Source organism: Musca domestica, unplaced genomic scaffold, assembly GCF_030504385.1.
Source record: "Musca domestica strain aabys unplaced genomic scaffold, Musca_domestica.polishedcontigs.V.1.1 4, whole genome shotgun sequence".
NCBI lineage: Eukaryota > Metazoa > Arthropoda > Insecta > Diptera > Muscidae > Musca > Musca domestica.
In genome coordinates this window covers 16,003,723-16,031,601 of record NW_026712328.1, presented here as the reverse complement: position 1 = coordinate 16,031,601, position 27,879 = coordinate 16,003,723, and the positions used below count along the sequence as shown (strand labels likewise).

General features: G+C 33.5%; 1 protein-coding gene across 6 annotated transcripts; it reads left to right on the top strand.

Moving 5' to 3' along the window:
* Positions 1-21: 21 nt before the first annotated feature.
* Positions 22-27,879, top strand: LOC101890245 (C-terminal-binding protein). Of its 6 annotated transcripts, none has more exons than XM_011293208.3 (8): positions 22-141; positions 17,849-18,796; positions 18,857-19,162; positions 19,995-20,255; positions 20,331-20,471; positions 20,613-20,832; positions 26,406-26,605; positions 27,533-27,879. In XM_011293208.3, the coding sequence occupies exons 2-8, from the start codon at positions 18,602-18,604 to the stop codon at positions 27,602-27,604; spliced, it is 1,395 nt and encodes a 464-aa protein (XP_011291510.1). In that variant the 5' UTR covers positions 22-141; positions 17,849-18,601; the 3' UTR covers positions 27,605-27,879. The 6 variants fall into 6 exon arrangements, with proteins under 6 accessions (XP_011291510.1, XP_058982775.1, XP_058982772.1 ...); XM_059126792.1 differs by having other exon boundaries at positions 74-921; positions 26,430-26,605; XM_059126789.1 differs by having other exon boundaries at positions 75-921.

Here is a 27,879-nt window from a genome sequence, read left to right as displayed (position 1 = left end):
AAAATCGATTAATCGAAAGTCGAGTTACCTATCCCTACTCTAGTACATGCAGACATTTTTATTTCGTATATTGACACCGCACTACATTTTACGGGTATCTACAGAAAATACAACTTAAAAAACACGAAAAATAAGTTTATGGTAATTTGTTATAACCTAGCTTCGATTTTTCATCAACAAAGTGTAATTATTTTACATATACATATTTAAAATGTGCAAATATAATCAGTTGAAATGAAAGGAATTTCATCAGCAGCAAAGATGTGTTTTGGTTGATAGAAAGAATCTAAAGCAAGCGGACGAGTAAGATGTAGAGAGTGGCGAATTGGTTGCAATCGGCGTCATTAATTGTACTAAACCAGAAAAGTTGCCGTGTTGTTCGTTGATTTCTATAACATTTTCCGCCATTTTGAAATATACGAGTGTAAAGTTGGAATTTTTATGGACGCGTTGCTTAAAGATAATAAAAATCGGAAATTTTTGTGTATTTTCTGAAAAAAATTTGCTATAAAATATGTCAGAGTTGTGTAAATAATCAAAGGCTGATGGAGCACAAGTGATTTCAATGAAATACTCGCAATAAAATTGTGAAAAGCAAAAACAGCATTTTCTTTTACGTTCTGCTGCCTGATGAGTAGCCGCCGCGCGACAAAGAAAAAACTCGAACGAAAAAGTAACACAAACACGCATACATACAACAGCGAAAGACCCCTGCCGAAGAAGCATAGAAAAGTGGAAAGCAACCAGAAATTTAATGTTTAAAAATTGTTTTTATTAAATCGTCGTTGTCGTTTTTTTAACAAGTGTGCTATTGTTGTTGTTGATTTGTTTTCCATCTGAAAAAATACGAAAAGAAAAAGTAAATTGTGAAAGTTTTTGTTTCCCCAACCATTCGATTCGTTCGCTCGTTTCTTGAGTGCGGTGAGTTTCTGGAAAAAATGTGATTGAAAAAGTACAGTAATTAAACAAATAGAATCGGGTTTGATGGAGTTTCAATATTAACTGCCTTGCTGGCTGGGTGCGGGCAGTGAATGGCTGCCAACGAATCTATCTAATAATTGTAAGCGCATTGCTACTTTAATTGAGGAAAATGTGTGTGTTTCTTTAAGTTGAGAAGTGACCAATATTAAAGTATGGTGCGCTTTATACATATTTTTATGCATTCACATACATTTCCCTTTAATAAAAATATGTATGTGTATACAAAGTTGTGTGTGTTTTTTGCGTTTTGTCAGCGCCGATTCGCCGAGTTGTTAGTTGGTTTTATCTCCACTAGTTCGTTGTCAAGAAATTTGCACGGACACACACGCACACAATACATTCTGTCTCGCTCTCCGTTACTCTCTTCGAATCATGAATACACACATTCACTTAACCCGTAACAGTAACGAGTGCTTAAGCGTACAAACATATTTTTGGGTAAATTCGCCTACTTTGTTTTCTTTGACATTCGGTGTGTATGGCTATCGGTGGCAGCTAGTTGGTTTGTTGGCTGGTTGCTGCTGCTGATGGTGTAGTGTTGACACATGCAGTGCGCGCGGTATTTTTTATCTCTTATTTTGTTGCCTATTTGAGTGTGTGTGTATGTGAGTGAGTGATTGCGTGTATTTTTAATTGAGATCCATTTCGTAATTGTAAGTTGTGTTTATGATGCAGGCTAACAGAATTAAAGGAAAGAAAGCACATGTTTTTTCATTCGGTAATTTTTTTGTTGTGATTTGGTTTGTGCAAAAAAAATTTAGGTGCTGCGTCAGCGACAATGGATGATCGATCAGCAGTTGTAGCTACCTTGACTCGTTTTGTGTGGGTCTGTGTCTTTAGTGTCGAACATTTATAATTATTTAGCGCCATTCCGTTGTACGGCTTTATTTATAGATTGTCGCTGTTTTTTTGCAATTTGAAATATTTGTGAATAGACAAATATGAATTGTGTTGGGAAAATGTTTTTTCTCTTTATTTTTATTGAGTGTACTCAAAACATAATTGGTTTCAAAAGTTATGTGTATTTAATATTTCAATTTAATAATACGTGAATTAAGATCTGGGCTTAACTCTAGTTTAGTAAAAACTCTTCAATTTTTTCGAAAATTTTTTCAGTGGTAGGTATTTTAACCATGATCCCGGGAAACTATTTTTTCTTGGGGGACGGACCTGGGACCCCAGATTTTTGACCCGAAAGTGGGTATCGTTGGAAAGCTTATGAAAATACCTATCCAACAAGTGGTCACATGATGGGGTAAGATCTTACGGTTCGGAAGTTATAGTCAAATTATCGATTTTTTGGACCCGGATTTTTTATAAAACCCCCAAAAAGTCAAAAAAGGGTCCATTATGGGGGACAACAAAATTGATGCCAAATTATAGCTGACACTTCTACCTTTCCAAAAAGGTTCAATTTGTGCTAATACCTTTACTGAGTCCAGAGATATGGGTCTTTCCATCCGCATAACCCGATTCTAACCAGTTCATTAAAACTATGTTTTCAATAAAAAAGGTATATTTTGCGTAAGAATGAAATTCAGAAATCTTTGGTTCGCGTTAGCCGGTGTAGGACATACCCAGAGGAGAAAATCTCAAGCCCCGGCCGAAGGCCGGCTACTTACAAAAGGTATCCAATTTAGAAAACTTTGGTTCGCGTTAGTCGGTGTGGGACATACCCAGAGAAGAAAATCTCAAGCCCCGGCCGAAGGCCGGCTATTTACAAAAAGTGTCAAATTTAGAAAACTTTGGTTCGCGTTAGCCGGTGTGGGACATACCCAGAGGAGAAAATCTCAAGCTCCGGCCGAAGGCCGGCTATATACAAAAAGTGTCAAATTTAGAAAACTTTGGTTCGCGTTAGCCGGTTTAGGACATACCCAGAGGAGAAAATCTCAAGCCCCGGCCGAAGGCCGGCTACTTACAAAAGGTATCCAATTTAGAAAACTTTGGTTCGCGTTAGCCGGTGTAGGACATACCCAGAGGAGAAAATCTCAAGCCCCGGCCGAAGGCCCGCTATTTACAAAGAGTGCCGAAATTATGAACCTTTTGTTCGCGTTAGCCGGGGTCGGACATACCCATAGGTGAAAATCTCAAGCCCCGGCCGAAGGCCGGCTATTTACAAAAAGTGCCAAATTTAGAAAACTTTTGTTATTCCGACGACTGCTACGCGAAATAAACACTTTTTTTATTAAAAACATAATTTTAATGAACTGGTTAGAATCGGGTTATGCGGATGGAAAGACCCATATCTCTGGAACCGAAAAAGGTATTAGCACAAATTGTAGCATTTTGGAAAGGTAAGAGTGTCAGCTATAATTTGGAAACAATTTTGTTGACCCCCATAATGGGCCCTTTTTTGACTTTTTGGGGGTTTCATAAAAAATCCGGGTCCAAAAAATCGATAATTTGACTATAACTTCCGAACCATGAAAACTTACCCCTTCATGTGACCACTTGTTGGATAGGTATTTCCTTTCAATCGATACCCATATTGTCTATATCGGGTAAGTGGATCCGGGTCCAGGCGGGATCTTGATCCCGGACTTTTGGGTCAAAAATCTGGGGTCCCGGGTCCGTCCCCCAAGAAAAAAATAGTTTCCCGGGATCAGGGTAAAAATACCTACCTCTGGAAAAAATTTCGAAAAAATCTAAGAGTTTTTACTAAACTAGAGTTGTTCCAAGATCTGTTTTAAAGCCTTGTGGTAGTAATTTATGCAATAAATCACCTATTGTCATGGATGTCGTTATTCTTAATGCGACTAAACAATAAATAATGATATTATATAAGGAGTGGGTAAAATAAGAGAACAAACTGAGTTTAGGATAACAAGACCTACCTTCGGAAAAAATTTCAGAATTTTCCACCAGCTGGAGCCAAACTTCATTTAAGCCAAAAAAATGGCTTAGAGGTTTTGGAACATCTCTAGTTTAGTAAAAACTCTTTTTTTCGAAATTTTTTCCAGAGCTAGTTATTTTTACCCTGATTCTGGAGAACTATTTTTTCTTGGGGACGGACCCAGGAATCCAGATTTTTGACCCGAATCTCTGACCAGATATTGATTTTTAGGACCCGTGTTTTTTATAAAAACCCCAAAAAGTCGAAAAGGACCCATTATGGGGGACAACTAAATTGACGCCAAATTATTGCTGACACTCTTACCTTTCCAAAATGCTGCAATATGTGATAATACCTTTTTCGGGTCCAGAGGTATTCTCTTCCTGGTACGTTCAAACCAGCTACGCGAACTAATGTTTTTATTTTAATTTAATTTAAAAGTTGTAAGTAGCTGGTCTTCTAAAAGGACTTTACCTTTTTTCCTCTGGACACAGGCTAACGGGAACCAAAGTTTTCTAAATTTTCTAAATCGATAAAATCGAAGAGTTTTTCTTAAACTAAGTTTAAGCCGAAGATTTTGCCGGTTTGATTTCCTTCAGTATAATTTAAGTCCTAAATCCGGTAAACCGTTTGAATCGCGTTGTTTGCTCTCAGAAATTTTATTTCTAACACGTTTCTTGCATAAAAAATCCGCTTCTAGCACATATAACTTGTTTGATAAAGGAACATTTTCAAAAAAATGAAAAAGACGAATGAAAAGTATAAAAATAACATTTGATATTTGAAGGGGAAATATTCGTTACATAATGCATTTCAATGCATATTACAAAAATGGAACTTTTTTTGCTATGAAGTACGAATGGTGACGCATGAACAAGGAGAACATTTAAGCCACATAGTTTTTTGAAATCGAACAGCCATGTCAAGGCGAATCGAACAAAAATCTATGGATCAAATGGATGTGCATTACATCCTACGCAATAAGCGTGACCATCTCCCGTTTCTTTAACTTAAACTTTAGTTGATTCAGCGGTGTTTAGAAAAGATTTTTAAAAATTACGATCCTTAATAATTTCTATTCATAATGTGTTAATATTGTATGTGTATTTTAAGTATCATTGAATCCATTCGTAAACCATTATGGCCAGGATATACATTATTGTCAGGGTCATATGGAAGGTGACTGTAACATTTTTAAAGCATACTTTTAGACGCACCAAGCATTTTTAAATCTTTATTGCATAAATTAATGCAGTTTACTACTAGTATAGAATAAATAAAAAGACGTATTTTTAGAAATACTCATGTAGAAGAATACATGTAGTCATATCGACACAGCTGCTGGCACAATGAACTGTGAAACAAATTTTGGAATTGAAAATTTGGAACAACTTTAATCCTGGGTTCGCCCCAAGAAAATAATAGTTTCCCGGGATCAGGGTTAAAATACCTAATACTGGAAAAATTGAAGAGTTTTTACTAAACTAAGGTTAAGCCGAAAATGAGTGGAAAATGATGAAAATTTGTAAAAATAGTTGAAAAATGCATATCAAAACAAACTCCGATATTTGTCGTATAAGAAAACATATAAAAAAGAACTTATTTTTGACAAAACATTTTAAAATTTTTGACATATTGATGTTCCTAAGCGTTGATGCATCTACCTGCGATACTTTAAAGTTTAAAAAATTCTTCGAAACTCCATAAAGTATGCAATAAAATGTAAAATTAAAAAGTAAAAAAATAATTTTAATTGTGTCTACCGTGATGCGTGAATCGAAACTACCGTAGAGTTTATAACAACATAAATTGTTACTACAAAAAAGATGTTTTCTTTGTTTGTTTGGCCGCTAACATAAATTATATCCTGAATCATGCTTTTTAATAAAAAAAAGTTTTATATAATTCAAAAATCAGCCAACAATGCAACTTTGTTTTCGACCTTTCCCTTCGCATTTTTTATTTCCTAAATGTGTGCTAAAAATAAAACTTATCTTGTTTATTTTCATCTTCGCTTTAAAAAAAATTGCAGAAAAAGGTTGCGGCACACAATCTTTACAAACACACGCAACTGTAGATGGATGTAAGGTTTTTCTTGTTCTTCAACTTGTGTGTACAGACAGACTGTTGTTTGTTACTTTGAGAAAGTAAAGCAGAGACAGAGTCCCCCAAACAACGTGCATGAGGTGAATTAGGGTTACCATACTTGAATTTTACGATTTGAATTTTTGTTTTGGAGTTACCTCCCAGAAAATGTTGAATGGATAATAACAAGTAACAAAGTCGTGTTTAGCCTTAATAACAAGGTGCATCTGCGGGCTCCGTTTTTACATAATATTTAGAGAACTTTGATTAGAAAATTTAGTCTCAATTACTCCACATTAGTAAAAAAACTTCAAATTAACATGGACTTTCCCGATTAATAACGTGAGTCTTCTATCAACCTACATGGAATCTTAATCTGTTCAAAATCTTAAGTGAAAATGTGGTAATTATATTAGCATAAGGAGACGTTTTGCAAAGATGAGCCAAAGATTTCTTTCAGATTACGATATTGCTTTTTCCCTTTTTCTGTCTAAATGGCCGATGCCAAATATGCTTTTTGAACATCAGTGAATCAATGGCTTGATTCCCAAAATATACAATTTATTTTCGGATCCTTTTGATGGTAGTTATTCCTTTGGCATAGCAATAGGAATGCTATATTAAGACGTATTTCATGATATTCAAATCTCTTATTCCCAATCCCTTCTTCCAGACCACACAGAGTGGTATTCGAGTAATTGGTTCAAATATTGAAGAAGAGTTCGGATCAGGCGAAACTGCTACGACCACTAAATTTTGTTGGGTCATATGTAGACAACAGTTACAAACCAACACATGCTAGTGTAATGCTTAAAATTTACAGACAGATGTATAATCTATTAAAAAACTTTTGTGGTGCAAGATATTTTATAGTCTGTGTGTCTGATTGTTGCATTTTACTTACAGGGTGAGATAAAAAACTGCAACAAAGTTCAACGCCATAATTTTTAAATTTTATTAAATGAAAGCAAAAAATGTTGGAAATAGCATCCATTTTAGAATAAGTTTGGATTTGTTCGAATTTGTCATCTTTGGTACGAATTATGGCCTTTAAATGGCCAATGAAACCGTCACATGCTGCCCGAATGTTGCTCTGCTGTATTTTGGCCAATTCCCGGCGAAGCGCGTGCGCGTGGCTACGCAACCAGTATGACGGTAACGAGCGATGGTACGAGACACAAAAGATTTATTCACATTTAAATGCTGGATTACTCTAACGATAGACACTTGTGGGTTTCCAGCCAAATATAAAGAAATCACATTATGACGCTTGAATTCCATCACAAATAACTTTTTTTCTGGAAAATTCTCACCAAAATGCTTTTTGTGGCTTAGAAATGACAGTATTCTGAAGTTGGTTGCAGTTTCTGGTTTTCACGCTGTACTGGTCGTTTCTATTTTAAAATTATTGTTAGAGCTTCAGCGATATTTTTGCAAACCATTGATACATCTTTTTTTACATGTGGAAAATGTAAAATTATCGAATATAATTAGCCATTACAACATTTTATGCCTCCATCATAAAATATATTGAAGAGTAGTTGCTTGCACCGTGTGAACAGAAAATATTACATGAAAATTATATCGAAAATCTGTCGGTTAAATGCTATAAGTTAAATAATATAAGTTATGGGCACTGGGGGTTTATTTATATTTCTTTGTAAGGTAAATAAATGAAATGAAATTGAGGTGGAAACATTGTTCATTACTAATATATTTTTTCCGTTCCGTTTAATGTTGCCTGGACCAAATATAAGTGCATTTAATTCTCTATTCAATACTCAAAATATCAAATGAAAACTGTCAAATCTCGTTGGCTAGTTTTTTTGAATTCACAATTTAAAATCGTTGCATGGAGTATACTACAACATGACTTGTAAACACACACAAAAGTAATAAAGGTAAATAATATATATATATATATATATATATATATATATATATATATATATATATATATATATATATATATATATATATATATATATATATTATAATTATTTTGATGATATATATATATATATATATATATATATATATATATATATATATATTATAATTATTTTGATGATGACCTCCATTACTGAGTAGATGTAGTTTTCGTCTCACTCCTGAAGGAACATTAAACGTAATACATGTAAAAGGTTTAGAAACCCCAATCGGAAGCAATATCATAAAATATTAAAACATCCAAGAAGAGATATGAAAATTATTTCAAATTTATTGTGTGCTTTAAAATTTGTGGCAGCTCTTTAAGAATTATGCAAAGCCGCCATGCTCTCTTACTCAATTCAATGTGGGCAAAACAATTTAACAACAACGAAAGTTACGAAATAAAACTTTTTCAAACAAACAAGTTTTTTCTATAAAAAGCCCGTCACCTACTCCCCGAATCAATTCGTTCCTTCTTTTGCTCTGTTCCTCCTCGGTTTTCTTGTCGTAGCATCTAACATTCTATTCAATTATTTCCACTTATATGAAGACAACAACTAAATGTATATATAAATGTATGTATGTGTATGTACGATGCTTGTGTATTGCCTATACCCAGCTGTTCTACAACAGTATAGCAGACACAAACAAACTTTTTTTCGTTTAGAAGAAGAGGGTGGATTTTGAAAATACTTTCTTTTTTCATGTTTGGCACAAACTTTAAACAGCAAAACATAAATTTTCTTGTTGTTTATTTCTTTTTGTTTCTTGTTATGACTTTAGTTGTTGCAGTTGACTTTAAGGAAGATGAGGGTTGGGGGAAGGGTGAGTGAGGGGAGGAGATTGCTGAAAAAAAAAAACTTCAAAAGAATTACATCTGTAAAACATAAACAGACAGTAGGCTGTCTTATAAAAGTATTTTCGTATAATTTTTTATGCATTTCCAATTTTGTAAAGACAACTTTAAACGACATCTATTTGTCTTATTAATTTTGGTCGAAATGAGCCTGACAGACACCCGATCGCTTTATTATAAATGAATTTTGTTGTGAAGTGTCACTATTGCTACCGGTACGACTACCAACCATATGTATCTTCGAAAAATTCATGCTTAAAGTACTGATAAATCAATCGTGATCGAAAATCGAAACAATAAGTTACCAGTTTCAGTTGTATTGAAAGATTCGAAATTTATGTGCGTGATACACTAAATAAAATAAAATCGAAAGCAAATGTCTGGTTTGCAGGCTAAAGTGTATGAATATTTCTGCACCCTCAATATAGATATGGCAGTTTGTCAGAGAAGGGCTATATAAAATCAGTTTGCTGTAGGGGAACAATCACTATTCTCGGTACCCCCTACATTTTTCTTTGTTTGTTAAACATCAGCACAGGTTTGAAGCCTTTTAGAGAATTGAAATCGCGTAATCCCGTCTGTGGAAATCACTCTAGCTTCCGAACGAAATGAAGTAGATTGATACAGGTTTACTCAAATGTATATTATGTCTGCAGGATTTTTCTTTGGAAATTGGCCACGTAGGTCCACGTTTTGGTATAGCCCCCATATAACGGTACCTCGGTGCCGGTATTCGGTATTTTGATGATTTTAGCGACATTCACCGGAATTGTTTCAATGTTGGTATTTGAAGTTCATAATGGATACTACAGCCTAAGACAGCAAATTGTCTGTGCAGGTCCACGTCTTCGTATAGCCCCCATATTACGGTACCTCTCGATATTCGGTACTTTGATTTTAGCGACATTATTCACCGGAATTGTTTTAAATTTTGTATTTGATGTTGGTAACGGATACTACAGTATATGACAGGAGATTGTATGTGCAGGTCCTCGTCTTCGTATAGGCCCCATATAACGGTACCTCCCAATATTCGGTACTTCGATGATTTTAGCGACATTATTCAACGGAATTGTTTCAAATTTTGTATTTGAAGTTCGTAATTGATAGTACAGTCTATGACAGAAAAGTAACTGTGCATGTCCACATTTTGGTATAGCCCCCATATAATAGCACCCTCTATATTGATGATTTAGCTACATTCTTCATTATTATTGTAATGGCTTATGACAAAAGTTGTCTATGCAGCTCCACGTCGTCGTTTAGACCTCAATATAACCACTACATTTGTTTTTTTTTTTTTAGATTTTAACAGAATTTTTAACGGATTTTATTTTTTGAAAATTGCCAAATTCGTTCCAATTGGTGGAGGGTATTCAAAGCTTTTTTACTTGTTTTAACTTTGAGATGGATTTCTCACCGCAATAATTCCTAATATTTTAATGCATTTATTTAACACAGGCCAATTTATGAAAAATCCGTAATTTTTTGTTTTGTTTTATAAATATTTTACAATTATTTTATTTTTCTTTAATAGTTCATGCAGGTTGAGGTAAAAATTTCTTAATTTCAACTTAGTTACGAGTCCTTTAGTTACGCAATTTTACACAAAAATTGCTAACATCTTCAAAGCTAATATAAGTTTATTTTCGCATTTAGTTTTAGAAATTTATTTGAGTTTAAGTATTAAAATGTCGAGTAGTGAGACTTGTCGATCATAGAAGCACTTATCCTATCACAACAAAACATAATGTTCGAAATAAAACATCATGAGTCTTAAAAACTCAAACGATTCGAATAAAAAACTACCAAATGAGATACCGAACTAGAGGCGTTATTTTCGGTCAGGACTGCGACATTAGCTATTTTTTTTTGTGCGACAAAGGAGAGTTTCTACAACAACAACTAGAAAAAACCAAACTTTTAAACTAGTAGTTACTACAAAAATTGTATTTCTTGAGCATATTTTGTAAGTAGCACTCTTATGTATAAATTATGTATGCTTTCATTAATTGTTGTACGCATATGTATGTATGTATATATTCCATTTTATGTTATTGTTGCATTGCTGTGGCCAAACCAGACACAATAAAACCATTCCACCACTATTCTATTCGATTTGGTGGATTCAGATTCATCTACCGAAGAAAAAATAACGTGGATCGGAAAGTTAAGGAAAAGACTGGTTTTGGCCTTATATTTCTTTTCAGCATGTTTGTTTATTTGGATTGTTTCATGTGCTACTGAGCGGCGGACGGGGCCCAATGCTACGATTGCGATTAACTTGGCGGTGTGAGTTTTGTGTGCGCACCACCGGCGTTTTGTATTACCGTTGGTGTTTTAATAGGTTTTTATTGTTATTTGTTTTATTACATATCGCCGCTCTCAGTTGGTTGTTAAAAGTTTATTTTTTTATTCATTGCTCTTTCCACTACTTTGCTCGAGCGTTCGTTTGACTGTCAGACTTTTGTCATTGCTACTTTAACAAAAACAAAAAATTCGTTGTATTTTTCCTGTTTACCATTGTTGCTGTTGTAATGTGTACAGGTATACAGCGAACAAATTAAATTGGTAAATTAAAGCTGTATGGTATTCCAGGTTTCTGGTTTCGATTGTTTCTTTTCTTTTGTTACCAACATTATGACCAAAATTTGTTTTTTTCTTCTTCTGTTACGCTGTATACACACACATCTTTATATATTTCGTAGAAATATACACGGTTTAAGATCCGTTTTCGACAAGACTGAAATAAAAATGAATTTTAAGTTCTTGTGTGTGTGCCTATGTGTCTTGTGTTTTTGATAAGAAGGCGCCAGCTTAGGAAAATTATTTTTTTTCATGGTGTCCTTTTTCCACTATATTTCATTGTCATAAAAATGATTAAAATGGCTGTGTTTTAAATTGTCTTACAGCGGTTAAAAATGACAAACAAAATTTATTAATGTCAGCAGATTAGGTCAGGAATGGAATAGTCTCCGTTTTCCACTTTGATCTTTGTATGTTATGAGACGTAAAGTTAAAGATGCATTTGATTTCTTATTGCGGATTATAGCAAAGCTCGGATAATTGAAAAGTTTTACTGACCTTTTTCCATTGAAGTTTACGTGGTGTATTTAGAAATGCCTATCGAAACCATGTCGGAGACCTAAAAGACAAAAATGAGATTTTTCAAACAACATTATTAAAATTTTGAAATATTGTCAGGGTGAGAAAAAAAAACTGCTGCATTCTTGGGTGGCGCGTGCTGAGTCCTGTGGGAATGTCCAAGGTCTGCGGCCAAAATGTTTGCGTGCCCAAGGCTTTAATACACCCTCTAGAATATTTTCGCGAAAATATTCGGCATTTATTCTGATGCCACAGTCGATTTATACGAGCGACGACACACACCATCGCTTGAGTTCTGGTGGCCAACAGAATGTGCATATTTTCAGCTGACCTCTTTGGCAAATAAACACGATCATTTTATTTGTTTACAAACTGCTGGACAACGAATGTTTTCTCATCAGAGAAAACCAAATTCGGCAGTTCACCACTTTCGGCCAAGCAAGTCTATTATCTATCTGTTGCGGTGCTCATTTTTTTCAATATATGTTCAGCTCACGAGGCATTTTTCGGCCACTGTGACGCGTGTTTCGATCAAGTCGCTTCTTTACTTTTCGAACCATTTCTGCTGATGTTGCTGTTTTTTCCGTGCACGATCACGCTTAAATTCCATTACGAATAACTTTTTCTGAAAAATTCTCACCAAAATGCTTTTGTACGCTTGTAAACAATATAATTAGCTGTCACTGGAATAGTCGGACGAGTGGCTTAGAAATGACAGCAGCCTGAAGTTAGTTGCAGTTTTTTCATCTCACCCTGTACATAGGATGGCTTTATTAATATACATGTTGACATTGCCAAAGTCATAATTTTTTTAACAAATTGTAAACATATAAATGCACAAAGCTACTTTTTTAATTCTACTCCGAAAAACTTAACATAAAGAGAACTATAAAATGAAAACAAAAAGTGGGACATATGTATATTGTTTTACTTTTGAGCTGTACCCAATATAAATTTTAGTGTCTGCTTCCATTATAATAAATAGCATCTCTGAATAAAAAGGCGGGAAAACTACAGCTAGTAACGTTACTGCGTCGTGTCTGTCCATAGAACGATCAGACAACACTACTACGGACCAATTGAATATTGTGCTGTAAAATGAACAGCTCGTTTTCATTCGACACTCTTCTCTTCAAACCATTGTGCTTTGCTGCGTTGCGGCTACCTTCTCTGGCTGCAAGTGATACCAACAACCAACCATGGGAGGGAAGCATTGTCTATGCCAAGAACAGAAACAACGACATCATTACCCGATTTTATATGTGTAAATTATCTCTCGATAAATGGGTATTACAATTGTTGCGTTCGTTTGTTTAATGTGGTCAGGGAGCGGTAGGAGGAGGGACTGTTTGGACAAAACTAGTTAGTGGCGGCCAGGCCAGACTGGCAAGTACACAGAAACAGTGGTCTGCTGTTTAGCATTTTGTTCGGTCAGAGACAGACGAATGAATGCGCCACGTCACTTGACGCATGCCTAATGCCGCCAACCATCATTAACAACTAGACAAGAAAAACAACAAAAAACAGCAGCAACAACAACGTGAGTGTATGTACCACATACATCTATCGATATGTGTAAGCAACAATAATGAATACAATATTGTTTTGCTTGTCTGTCAATTGTCGTTTATTTAGTTTTGTAATAATAATTTGTGGGTTTGAGTACGAAACGGAGACGGGGACGTTCACAGAGAAGAAGAAATGTATGAATATTTGTTTCGTAAATAGAGATACATATTTTATTATATAGCAGCAGTCGGCATCGTTGTCGCAAGTACGTGCTTGTACAGGTAATTTTTAATATTTCGTTTATCAGCAAGACGACAGATATTTAATAAAACTTTAGTTAACATGTAACACATTAAAAATACCATAGGAAATGTATAAGCATGTGTTATTAATGAAATGGTAGTTGTGTGAGAACTAATCAGACAGTGTATTTAAAATTGAAATACCTCACACAAAATTACAGGCTACACGGTAGAAAAATGAGCTTAGAATCGATATACTCTAAATACAAAATTACAACCAAAACTAGCCAATACGAGCAAAACCAATGAATATTATTGACTTGTTAAAAAGTCAAAAGGTCGCTGTAACCTGAAGCTCATGTCATCCAATTTGGAGAAATAATGACTATTGCGCGATCTGCAAAAATATTGACGAAAATTAAACAATCGAAATCTCCATATAGTACTGTGCCAAAAGATTGTAATAGGCTTCTGTAGTGGAATTCTCTAACTAATTTGTTAAGTTACCAACAAAAGAGGGTAAAATTAAAATTCTTATAATTTCGGTAATTAACGAAATTTGTCGGTAAGTTAGCGATGAAATCAAAGTACTAGATACCAATGTTGTCAACTTTAACTTATTTTTAATATCAACATTTTGGATTTCAAAGTTACCGATTTTGTGTCGGTAAGTCAAAAAATGAGTTAGATAATTTCACTACTGATGTCTTGTAGAAAATAGACGCACTTTCGGAATTCGGTGTCGTATCAAACTCACATACCCTCCCCTATAAAATGGATTTGTTTAAATTCGTCATTCCATTTGCTATAACTCAAAATAGCCAACACACTATGTATTCAGGCCTCATGTAAGGATACCTCCTATTTTTCAATATTTTGAATGCTTCAAAAACAATTTCTGACCGCAACTTGACAAAAGTGTTTAATATTGGTTCACCATTTGATATAGCCCCCATACAAAGTTATTTTCAGATTCGAAGCATTTTTAACGTTAAACGCCCTTTCATGCAAATTAGTTATTAGTATTCTGTTTTAAGGGTAGAGTATAATTTTTCCTCTAGGATATGTTCTGTGTAGGTCCATTATTTGTTAAGTATTCTACATATAGTGCATTATGAGATGTGAAGTTGAATTGTTTTTGAGAGATAAATCGTTATGCTAACTGCATTGGATATTTTGGTTTTTATACCCTCCACCATAGTATAGAGGGTATATTAAGTTTGTCATTCCGTTTGTAACACCTCGAAACATACATTTTGGACCTCACAGAGTATATATATTCTTGATCAGCATAAAATTCTATGTCGATTTAGCGATGTCCGTCCGTCTGTCCGTCTCTGGAAATCACTCTAGCTTCCGAACGAAATGAAGTAGGCTAATAAAATCTAACTCACAATGGGCCATGTAGGTCCACGTCTTCGTATAGCCCCATATAATGGTACCTCCCTATTTTCGGTATTTTGGTAATTTAAGCGACATTATTCACCGGAAATGTTTCAAATTATGTATTTGATGTTCGTAATAGATACTACAGCCTGTGAAAAAAAATGTTTATGCAGGTCCACGTCTTCATATAGCCCCCATATAACGGTACCTTCCGATATTCGGTTCTTTCATGATTTTAGCGATATTATTTACCGGAATTGTTTCAAATTTGGTATTTGAAGTTCAAAATGGGTACTACACCCTATGACAGACAATTGTATATGCAGGTCCACGTCTTCGTATAGCCCCCATATAACGGTATCTCCCGATATTCGGTATTTTGATGATTTTAACTACATTATTCACCGGAATTGTTTCGAATTTGGTGTTTGAAGTTCGTAATGGATACTACAGCCTGTGACAACAAATTGTCTGTGCAGGTCCACGTCTTCGTATAGCCCCAATATAACGGTACCTCCTTATATTCGGGGAATATTGATTATTTTAGCTACATTATTCACCGAATTTTTTTATTCAAGTTTCGCATTTGAATATTGTAATGGTTTATGATAAAAGTTGCCTAGGGATAGGATGAACAATACGAGAACAAACGAACCAAATATGGTTTTCAAATTTTAAGAGTACATTCGTTGGTCATATATCGACGATGGTTGGAAAAATGGTCACAGTTCATTTTGTTTATTTCATTATTGTTTTCACAAGTCTACAGAGAGAGAGAGAGGGAGAGAGTATAGGGAATTTTATTTATATAAATAACCTAGCTCCTCACTGCAAACTCCCTCAACAATATAATTCCAACCTCGTGTATATTTTCAACATTTTTTTATTTGATTCAAGTGCTGATATAGCAAATGCTGATTAAACAAATTAAATATCAAATACAATTCGTGCATCTATCTGTATGGATGGATGTGCAGTGTATTTTCAAACACATGTGTATACATATGTCATATGTCTATATATATGAATGTACTTTTGGCTTTTAATAGCGGAGAACGAAAAACGGCAAAATTCATTACTAATCAACCGACAACAACGAGGATGACGAGGTTGACAGTCTGCCTGCCTGCCTGCCACATTTTCTTATCGCATTACACATTTTTTTTTGTTTCTATTAAAAGAAATATCATTTAAAATACATGCATTTGTATATTTACTTAAGCATATACCGATGTGTGTATATTTTATAGCTTAGAATGCATGTTTTACAATTATTTAAACTTATTTTTTCTGCAGAAATTGCAAATATTGTGTTTGCTCGTTCGTTCGGTTGATGAACTTATTGTGTTTGTTTGTTATACATTCTTTGAACTTGTAGTATTAGGTTTCGACATGGGAAAAATGAATTGACTTGATTTATGATTTGGGGAGGGTTTTGATTAAAATATGTAATTGGTATCAGTCAGATGTGATATTTTCCTGCAATCGAATGTTTTGAATTTGAAGTTATTTTCCCCATGAATGTTACAGAGAATTATTTATACGTTTTACATCTTAGAGGAAAGAAGATGTTTGAACCTTCTTTTTCATATGCAAGAAACTTGCACACAGTTTGAGATGCTTTGGTTTTGGGGTGCTTTGATTTAAGGATGCGCCAGCTACGCGGGAGTCGGTAACTGCTCCACTCGGAGACCTTTGGTATATTGTGTTTACCAAGGAAAAGAATATACTTGTTGGTGATAAGAGATATATAAAAAAGAGAAGGAAGGGTTTATAGAAAGAGATAGTATAATTAGCACTTTGGTATTTTTTAGTGCCAACCTTGCATCCCAAAACACTCCAGACACAATAGTCCAACGAATTGCTATCCAGAGATTTGGTGGCCAGGACGCGCCAACCAAAAATTGGTCCTGAGTCCTGTTGTAATGTCCAAGGTCTGCGGCCAAAAAGTTTCCGTGCCCAAGGCTTTAATACACCCTCCAGAATATTTTCGCGATAATATTCGGCATCGGTTGTTATGGCGGCCCGCACCATCACCATTTGCCGGCGCTTGAGTTCTGGTGGCCAACCGTCATTTTTCGGCCACTGCGACGACGGTTTCGATCAAGTCGCTTCTTTACTTTTCGAACCATTTCTGCTGATGTTGCTGTTTTCTTCCGTCCACTTTCTTGACGTCGGGCTCACTACCAGTATCACGGTAACGATGCTACGAGACACAAAAGATTTGTTCACATTTAAATGCTGGAGTGCTCTAATGCTAGCCACTTGTGGTTTTCCAACCAAATATAAAGAAATCACACTATCACGCTTGAATTCCATCACAAATAACTTTTTTTTGGAAAATTCTTAACAAAAAAATGCTGTACGCTTGTAAACAATATAATGAGCTGTCACTGGAATAATTTTAACAGCTGTCGGGCGAGTGGCTTAGAAATGACAGCAGCCTGAAGTTGGTTGCAGTTTTTTTTATATCACCCTGTATATGAACATTTTACAAATAAAGTAAAACACATTAACCAATATCGTGCCTTTTTCTTCATTTATTATGTCCACCTTTCAATGGTTGCAAAGAATAAAATTTATAATGACAACTATAAATTTAGCAGTCATCAGCAGTTCGTTATTGGTTTTGATTTTTAGTTCGCTGGCTAGGAATACTGTTTTATTCGTTGTTATATTGTTATGTCCTGGAACAACATCGTTATGTTGTTATTCCTTTTCTAACTGAAACTTTCATTTTGAAGTTTAACACTTGATCTTGTAAATGCACGGTAAACGGTGTACAAAATTTATCTGTCAGTGAAACGAATGTACTTTTATTAATTTTTTTATATGTGAAATGTTTTTCTTTTAACTTGTGAAGCTCTAATTACAACAAAAAATTTATTGCAATATAATAAGTTTATTTTTTGATTTTAGTTTTTTTTTGCAGATAATCATCATAGTAAGGCCGTGATGATGATCTGATATTAATTCTAATTATGGAGCACACAACGTGATGGAGTTGTCGAAGCGCCAAATAAATATCAACAAAATTTCACACAAACGCCGAAATTAGAAGTCATCAAAAACAAAAACGTGAACACAGCTTTAGCAAATTGCAACCAACCGAGCAACTTGAAGAAATTATAACAACCTACAACAAAGAAGAAGAGGACACAAGAATCGACAAAAAAAAATCATTTGCAGCAACGCAAGAAATCACATTGAACTTGAATTCAAACATACTGGAGAACAGCAACCATAACCACATAACAACAAAAAACAAGACTAGGAAGAAAATTGCAAAATCATCACATTTGTTTAGACTCGTCGTGTAGTGTATATTATTTTTCACTTTTTATTTCAACTTTTAAATGATTTTAATTTGAAAGTGTTCGAAGGCACACTAAACATCCCACAACAAACAAATATTCAGACAGCAACGAAAAGAAATAAAACTGGGCGTGCTTTCCTATCAGCAATAATAGCAAAGTGATAAGAGAAAAAAGTGTTCGGTTTAAAAAGGAAAGTAGCAATATCGGGACATTGAAGGGTAACACAAACTGTCGTCATCGTCACAATTGCAAGACGGCGAGAGGAAGAAAACAATATTCTATATAAAATCATAATATTGTGTAAAGACATAGGCAACTTTTAAGTCAACCCTCAACACCGCCCCTCATCACCATCATGGATAAGAACATGATGTTGCCTAAACGTTCACGTTTGGATGTCAAAGGCCCCTTTGCCAATGGTCCCATGCAGGCTCGGCCATTGGTTGCATTATTAGACGGTCGTGATTGTTCCATCGAAATGCCAATATTGAAAGATGTTGCCACTGTGGCGTTTTGTGATGCTCAAAGCACATCAGAAATACATGAAAAGGTAAAACTAAATTCACCACGCGCTTTATGATACATTTGTAATCGCTCGTATTCTTTTCAGGTTTTAAATGAAGCTGTGGGCGCTCTTATGTGGCATACTATAATTTTAACAAAAGAAGATCTGGAAAAGTTTAAAGCATTACGTATTATTGTACGAATCGGCAGTGGTACTGATAACATAGATGTTAAGGCAGCTGGTGAACTTGGCATTGCAGTCTGCAATGTACCCGGTTATGGTGTAGAAGAAGTGGCTGATACGACAATGTGTTTGATATTAAATTTATACCGAAGAACCTATTGGTTAGCGAATATGGTGCGAGAAGGCAAAAAATTTACCGGCCCTGAACAAGTTCGAGAAGCTGCACATGTAAGTGACAATTGGTTATATTTTATCCATAAGAGCCAATTTCGAAGTCGATCCCAAAATTGTTTTGCGCAAAATGCGCTATATCCACTGTTTCCAAGTAGTTTTTAAACGGTCTTACAAAACCATTGAGGGTCTTTATGGGAGAAAAGATCTTTGCGTCTTATGGATATTTTTCGATGAATCAATTTTATTTCGGTATATGTCCTTGATTATGTGTTTCTGTTTCTGATTTTATTAAATTGAGAAAGTTATCCCATCTCCTAGATCCTTGCTTAGTTGGTTCAAGGCAATAAGAAGGAAAAAATTTCGTTTTTGTACTGACAACTAAGTGTTGGTTTGGTGCTAAATTTCGCATACCTACCTTGAGTGCCTATACCTACTGCATCTTGGATTTGAAAAATATCCTTTATTGAATTTTATTAGTAGTATTCATAAGGTATGGGTTTTTCTACAACGAAATGTGAACATCTTTAAGTCAATTTTGTAAATGAATCAAAACTGCTATCTATCGGATAAATAAATTAACAAACGGGTGTGTTGTAGAATGTTGTAGAACATTATAGTTGGTGTACAATACCACTTGACAACGATTCGTGAAATCCGCTATCATTTCTCTATATTTTTAACTGAAATAAATGTACGAATATTGGAGATTTATTTATCTTGAACAATTGTGTTGCAATGGAAGATACTTTTTGCTATTTCGATAAAGTGAAAAAGCAATCTACGTTTACAGATTTGTTGAATATTATTAAAAATACATCGTTGTGAATTTTTAATTGTTCAAACTGATTTAAAATAATAATAAATATTTTCTTGTATTTCTTTTTAGGGTTGTGCAAGAATTCGAGGGGATACATTAGGTTTAGTTGGCTTGGGACGCATTGGTAGTGCAGTTGCATTGAGAGCAAAAGCATTTGGCTTCAACGTAATATTCTACGATCCATACCTACCAGATGGTATTGATAAATCGTTGGGCCTAACTCGTGTTTACACTCTGCAAGATTTACTGTTCCAATCAGATTGTGTATCACTGCATTGTACACTTAATGAACATAATCATCATTTAATTAATGAATTCACAATTAAACAGGTAAAGCGGAATGATAATTACCATTAAATTTCAAGATTACTAATATTGATTTCACCAATATTTTTATATGTTCAGATGCGACCTGGTGCATTCTTAGTAAACACTGCACGGGGTGGTCTGGTGGATGACGAGACTTTAGCACTTGCCCTAAAGCAAGGTAGAATAAGAGCCGCTGCACTGGATGTACACGAAAATGAACCCTTCAATGTATTCCAAGTAAGAAGATAAAACGGAATGAAAGATATCTACAAATATAACAATGTCAATATTCTGCAATAAATTTTGAAGCAAATTGCTGCTCTCAATTGAGTTGATCAATAATAACATAAATTCTTTTCTTACCTCTCATCAATACAGGGCGCCCTTAAAGACGCTCCCAACCTAATATGTACACCACATGCCGCCTTCTTTAGTGATGCATCCGCAACAGAGTTGCGGGAAATGGCTGCAACGGAAATACGACGAGCCATTGTCGGCAATATACCAGATGTTTTAAGGAATTGTGTTAATAAGGAATATTTCATGAGGACACCAGCATCAGCAGTTGCTGCCGCCGCTGCGTCAGTTTATTCAGAAGGTAAAATACCACCCATATTATCAAATCAAGAAAAGTGAAAACCAAACTATACATCTTACAAATTTACAATTATTACGTTTACAATTACCATAACACACATACATACAACAAACCACTACTACTACTTAGTAATACTGCGCAGAAAGAAAATGATTAACATAAATTTAAAAATAAACAAAACAAATTAAAAAATTAAAGTTTTTTTTACATAAAGAAAAATAAATATTTTTCACATACACACGACTTTCCCCCCTCCACCATCACCACCACCAATAAACCACCCTCCCTATAATTTGAAATTTCAAATATGAGATAACAAAAATGTTTTGTTGTTAGAAAGGATCGTGTCATCTGTGGGCACAAAACGAGTATTGTATCAATAATTTTTTCTGCAGTCATATAAAACAAGCATAGTGATTTTTAGTCCACAAAAAAATTGAGGAAAACAGATTAATATTCTCAAAAATGTGAGTTTTTGGAAGCGAAATGTCAATGCACGGTCTTTTTTTGTCCGTAGCTGCATTTTTCAAGGATGACTGATTAATTGTTTCGAAAAATTGATACTCAAATATATAAAACAAATTTTAAAAGCTTTCTATGACATTCTTCTATAGTTTCAATCATGGTACAATGAAGAGAAGGTAGGCTGAGTTGAAAAATTTTGCAAGTAGAGAGACCTACCTGTATGAATTGTAATGTCAGAATTACTATGAAAATAAATTCAACATGTTGTGTTGTATCAAATAAACCAAACAACATGTTGCATTAATTTTGAATCATTATCAATAATTTTATTTGCCTGGCTTAGCATGCCCAATGTGTGTGTTCTTTTCAATCATATGATAAATGTTGAGAAAATACTCAAATTCAGTTGTAATCAAAACGCGTATTTCAACGTATGTATGGAAAAAATTAAAATATTTGTAGCGAAATAAATCCTTAGAGAAATATATAACATTATTTTGAAAAGAAATGTAAACCTTTCATTCAATTTTCACATTTTTTACCCTACACCTTGGATATTAACTTTGTCAATTTCTGCCTGTTGAAATCACGATACATCCCATATAATTTGACGTAGAGCGTCAAAATTTAACAGAACAATTTGTATTGTGTCTAGGATGGTTGGTATTGAACAAGAGATATATCGGTCCACGTTTTGGTATAGCCCCCATGTAAACGTACTGCCCGATATTCGGTATTTTGATGATTTTTGCAACATTTTTCACAGATTTGTCTACAAATTGGTATTTGTAGTTCTTCGTAATGGGTTCTAGCTTCGGTGGCGAAACATTGTATGTATATGTCCACGGTTTTGTATAGCCCATATAGCGGTATCTCCCGTTATTCGGTATGTTCATGATTTTTGCCACATTTTCCCAAGAATATGTCTAAAAATTGGTATTTGTGGGTCATAATAGGTTATAATGTTTCCTTTACTCTAAGGTGGGGGGTATTAAAAGTTCGGCCAAACTTAATGTTTTTTTACTTGTTTGTTTATAAATTCAAAATAATGTCACAGGTTGTTTTGTTTATTTGATAATAAACAACTTGTTGCTTTTGTTTTGAAGTTGATATTGCCATTACAATCCATACAGATAGGCACTTTACTTGCAATGTTTTCCAACTTAGCCTATCTTCTCCTCATTGTACCATGGTTTCAATCAAATATCACAATGAGAATTTCAATGTGTCGTACGGTTTGTCTAAATTTTTTACAATGTGTTCTATTAGGGAATATGTTTTACCCTTTTGTTATGCATGTAGCTTTATAAAGACTTATTTGCGATTCGAATGTGTTAGCTTTTAACCTTCCAAATGTCCGTAAATTTTCTTGTTTCCCCTAGACGGCGGTTTACTCAACTTTACAAACCATCACATTCATCTTCTTAGAATTAAATTAGCTTGTTTGCATATTTCTCAATATCATTGAGAGTTTCCCGTTGTCTATTATTGTATACATTCTCGTAGAGAGAGAGGACATATTCAATTTAGTATTAAATGGACTTTGACGTTGAGCCAATATGAGTCCAGTACTCACCAATTATTAAAATTGTTTGCATTGCTAAATTTTTAGTGATGAGAAGGAAATCCGAATGCAATGATAGTTTTAGATTACCTAGTTTCCTTTTAATGTCATACAATCATAATTTGCTTACTTGTGTGGCTCTGAATTTTATCACATTTTGTGGTTTGTTTCTTCTTCTTTTTGTGTGTTTTAAATTTTAACTACCACAATTCAGTGTAGTGAAATTGATTTACGTATTATTCTGAATAAGCTAAAGTGTTTCTTTGTCAATTGTTTACAATGTATAACTATTATTTTATTGCAAATATATTCCTCTTGCATAGTACTTCGTTCTAAGTTTACACGTTTTTTACTTTTTAAGAAATTTCTAGCCTAAGCTTGTATAACACGTTTACATTTTTTTGTTTTGTAATTTTATTTCACATTAATTTCGCTGCAACAACAACCAACCAATAACAACAAGCTATTAGCTAACATATTTTGAATGAAATAAATCTCCAAGTTATTACTTCTCATCTGCATAGAAGAAAAGCTAAAACTACTTACCATGCCAATATGAATGAAAGAAAATAGCATATATACGTTACGTATGGAAATAAATCAATCAAAGTTCTCATATCTGCCAAGTAAGGTGAAATTAAGCACATTTGATGGCATTTTGTTGTGATTTTCTTTTTTGATTTGAAGACACGATGATTATAAACAATTTTGTATGTCTTTTTTTTTTTCTGAAGGAGCATGTTTAACGATAAGTACACTGCTGTAAAAATATTATACAATATATACCATTCCTCATCAGTATTTGCTATGTTTGTGTTTGTCATGAGATATTCTAAAGTGTATGTCTATCTGTGTGATGATCAGGTTTTAAAATTATAAAAACAAAATGATTCGCCAATATTCTTCTAATTGCCACAATTCAAATCAAAAAATAATAACAGAACAACAAACAAAAAGCTTTTTTCAACACAAAATGCAATTGTGGAAATTTATTTTAGGAATCTACCTATAAATTACATTCATCAACCCTAGAGATTACTGGCTTTCTTCTTTAATTTTAAATTTTGACCTGATAAAGCAACAACTAAGACCAATTACAGAAAACTATGTAACAAAAACAATATCATTAAAATAACAAACAGAAAATGAACAACTATGGCCTGATAATATAACAAAGCAACAACAGAAACTTAAACTGAAACTTTTGCTCTGTCTTGAAATGATCTCATCATCCGTGATTATTTTCGCCTTCAAAAATCGTCATTTATTCTATGCAAAATTAAAAAATAAAAGAGTTAAAAACGATGCTTCACAAAACAAGAACAACCAACAACATACACAAATAATAGAATTAGGCGACAAAAGTTAGTCTATAAATGTAAATTCAAAAAAAAAAAGAAGTATATAAAAATAGGTTTATGATGTCTAATAAAAAGAAAAATATATATATTCACATATATATAAAATAATAATAAAAGGAAAAAATAAAAAAGTGCAAGCCGAGATTACAATGTTAAAATAAAAGTTTAGTTTTAGAAAAAGTAACATAAACAAATATTTTTTTAATTTCTTTCGTGGTTTTGTAAGGAGCAGCTAAAATGTCATTATATTGCACAATTTTTATACAACACTTGTGGTCTTACAATCACATACATGAGCGTGTGATGTATAAGGACCAAATTTTCCTCCTTCCATTTATATTAGTTGAACAAAAGCAGACAATTCAGCTCAGAATCTTTTTTCTTCTACACACAGCACACACTTCCTCCAAGTATACTAAAAAGAAGAAAATATTAAATGCAACGTAGCTTACAATGCACTACAACACCACAACATAAATATACCCATGTTTTTTTAAGTTTGATACAAATATATATAAAAAAAGATTAACAAAATATACCGTAAATTCTATATATATATACATTATATATACAAAAAATGAGAAAAAGAAATTGTCTTTATCTTTATAACAAACAACCCATCCCCACATAAATTAGAGACGAAAATTGAAAATTAAAATAATAATTAAAAACAAAAATAAAAACAAGACAAAAACTGTTATTTTGTAATGTATAAAAAATATTTTTAATAACTGTGAAAGCTATAAAATAACAAAACAAAAGGAAATAAAAAACAATGAAAACAAGAAATAAATAAGAAAGTTATAAAAACCACAAAACAAACGCGTAAATTATTTTTTACATAAATTGTTTAAACTTTTGGTAAGGATCTCCTCCAAAACATATATGTTCATCACACCAACACTTTCCATACAAAATAAAACCTTTACCCTTCTCTTACAAATTATTGAAATTAATTGGGATGATGGAATCACTTGAAAAGAGCAATAAATAATTTAGATACTAATATAAAGAAACAAGTTTCAAAACTGTAATTATCTATAAGAATGAAAGTCAGTAATTTTGTTTAGAAAAAGAAGAAATTGAAAACAGCAATGCTTCCCAATATAAATTAGAGATCTCTGCAATAAACTCACATATGCTCTATCATGATTTTATACACATTTTTTTTTAATTTTAATAATATTTTATGTAGCCTACATATATCTATTTAATCGTTTCCATCATTCCATTTATTTCAATGTTTTCAGTGTATATAATAACAAACACTGTGTGTTTTTCAAGAAAAAGTCTCGAAAGACATCAACTCATTAGTGTATTACAATGTATTTTGCACCCCATTTACTTGTGATTAAGAAATCATTTGCCGAAGGTATGATTGTGTCAATTGATTGCGAAAACTACCTCTTGGTACCAGATTTTTTTTATTCCAACACACTTCATAGGACTGATTTCTGCATAATTCTTTAGACTCTTCATATATAGTTGTATGTTGAAATAAATTGTTAGTAGGTTCTGTACTTTTAAGGATAAAGGCACAAAACACAGTATTGGGATATGGAAAAGCTTTGTATTTCTCATTAAATACCAGGTTTTTTTTGGATTGTCGTAACACGACAGATCTTACCTACTGGTAAATTTGTCTAGAAATGTATTCTAAATCGCTTACGATTTGAAACCAAGGATTGTTGCCTCAATTCTTTAGCAACTGTATAAACTTCCATACGGCCGAGAATGACAATCACAATGGGGACGAATAGAGATTTTTGTTTATTCGTTTCTAGTGGCGGTGATGGGGGAGATAAGGAATGTTATGTGTTACAAAGTGTTATGATATCGTGTTGAATTGCAAGTGCAGTACTAATACATACATGTAATTTTAAAAAGGTTTTTTTATTTTATTCAAAAAATAACTGAACTTAATATTAAGTCACACACAAACAAACAAAAGAAAATCCACAAAAGAGTTGAGTGTATTTTTTTTAAATCACATTGACATATTACTGCACAAAATTTACCTTTCAATGAGACAAAAGTGATCTTTTTCCAATGAGGAAACTACCTTGGGTAACAATATAAAATCATCTGAAACAAACAAAAATTACGTAGATATCTTAAATAAACAAACACATCTTCACACGTATTTGCTTTACATTCAAACCTTGAATATCAATACAAAACAGGATTAAATGGCGGATATTATACAGGCGCACTTCAACAGGCTCACAGTACTACACCTCACGATGTCCCACATAGTGTAGGAGCCGCTCTGGCACCGCCAACCACCCCCTCAAATGTCAATCCATCGCCAGTACCAACGGTACCGCCGATCCATGTATTGCCACAGGTTGGATTGCAGCTAGGACTTGTGAGTAGTAAATCGGTAGGTACTGTTCTTCTTGCTCTTTTTAAACAAATCTCAGAACCAAATCAATAAAATCAATCACATTTTTTCTATCTCTCATCATCCTACTGTGCATACACATCCACACCAACACCTCAGTTCGTTGTTTGTTCGTTCGTTTGTTTTATCGAGATGTTGTTGTATTACTTGTTATACTATATTGTAGGCAGTTTAATTTGTTTTTTTTTTTTAATTTTTCAATCGTTTACATGTGTGTCATTTTTATTTAGTTCCTTTATTTAGTTTAGTTTGTATTTTATATTTTCAAATTGTTTTGTGATTTATTTAACTATTTACCACCAATCTCTTGTCCACAACCTGCCAACCATCATACACAATATGTATGTACGTATATTTCATCCATGTTGTTATTGGTTCCATATGTCCTGATATAAAATACACGTACATACTCTATATATTTTGCTATTCTACTACTGTCCTCTATGTGTATTTGTGTGAAAGTTTTTATTACTTAGATACATTTTTATGCAAAGAAACACTTTATTGTAATATTGTTGTTGTTGTTGTTGTCATTGTTGGTTACTTACAATCGGTTGAATTTGGAGAGCCCAAAAAAGTAAAGAGGCAGCATTTCACACACAGCCACACAATTTACATTCATCTACCAACCATTGTGTAATTTTTGTCCCCAGAAATTTGTCATTGTATTTGTCCTTTAGTTGGAATTTCGGCGAATTGGAACAAGTCCAAGATATTGTTTTCCATCATGTAGACGACAAAATACATATATTACTCTGTTTTTTTTTTTTTATAAATCTATTGTTTTTCACATATATGTTGGTACAAAAGATATATACAATAATTCATATATCGAAATTTGTTCTCATTTCACTTTAAAATAAATAAACTATAAATTATTTATTTTTTCTTTTTTATTTATTACAGCCCCAGACGGCGCCCGACCCTAATAATCATCATCCATCCACATCTAAGCCAGAGTCATCGGAGGTTCAATAGTTCAAACACGCCACCACCAGTTTCAACAATAAAACTGCAACCAATAACAATGCTTCTTCATTTCATTTAAGGACATTCGATGGAAACACACTTTAGAAGTGCCATTGATAAAAAAGTAAACAAAGTAAAATCAGCAGGAATTTATGTAAACACCGATTCATTCATCTCTTATCCATAACCACTTCCTTATTTCTTCAACAAGGTCGACGCTACTTTGTGTATATCCCCCTGTATGTAAACAATAAAAGATAATGCTGTGTTTCGACATAACCTAA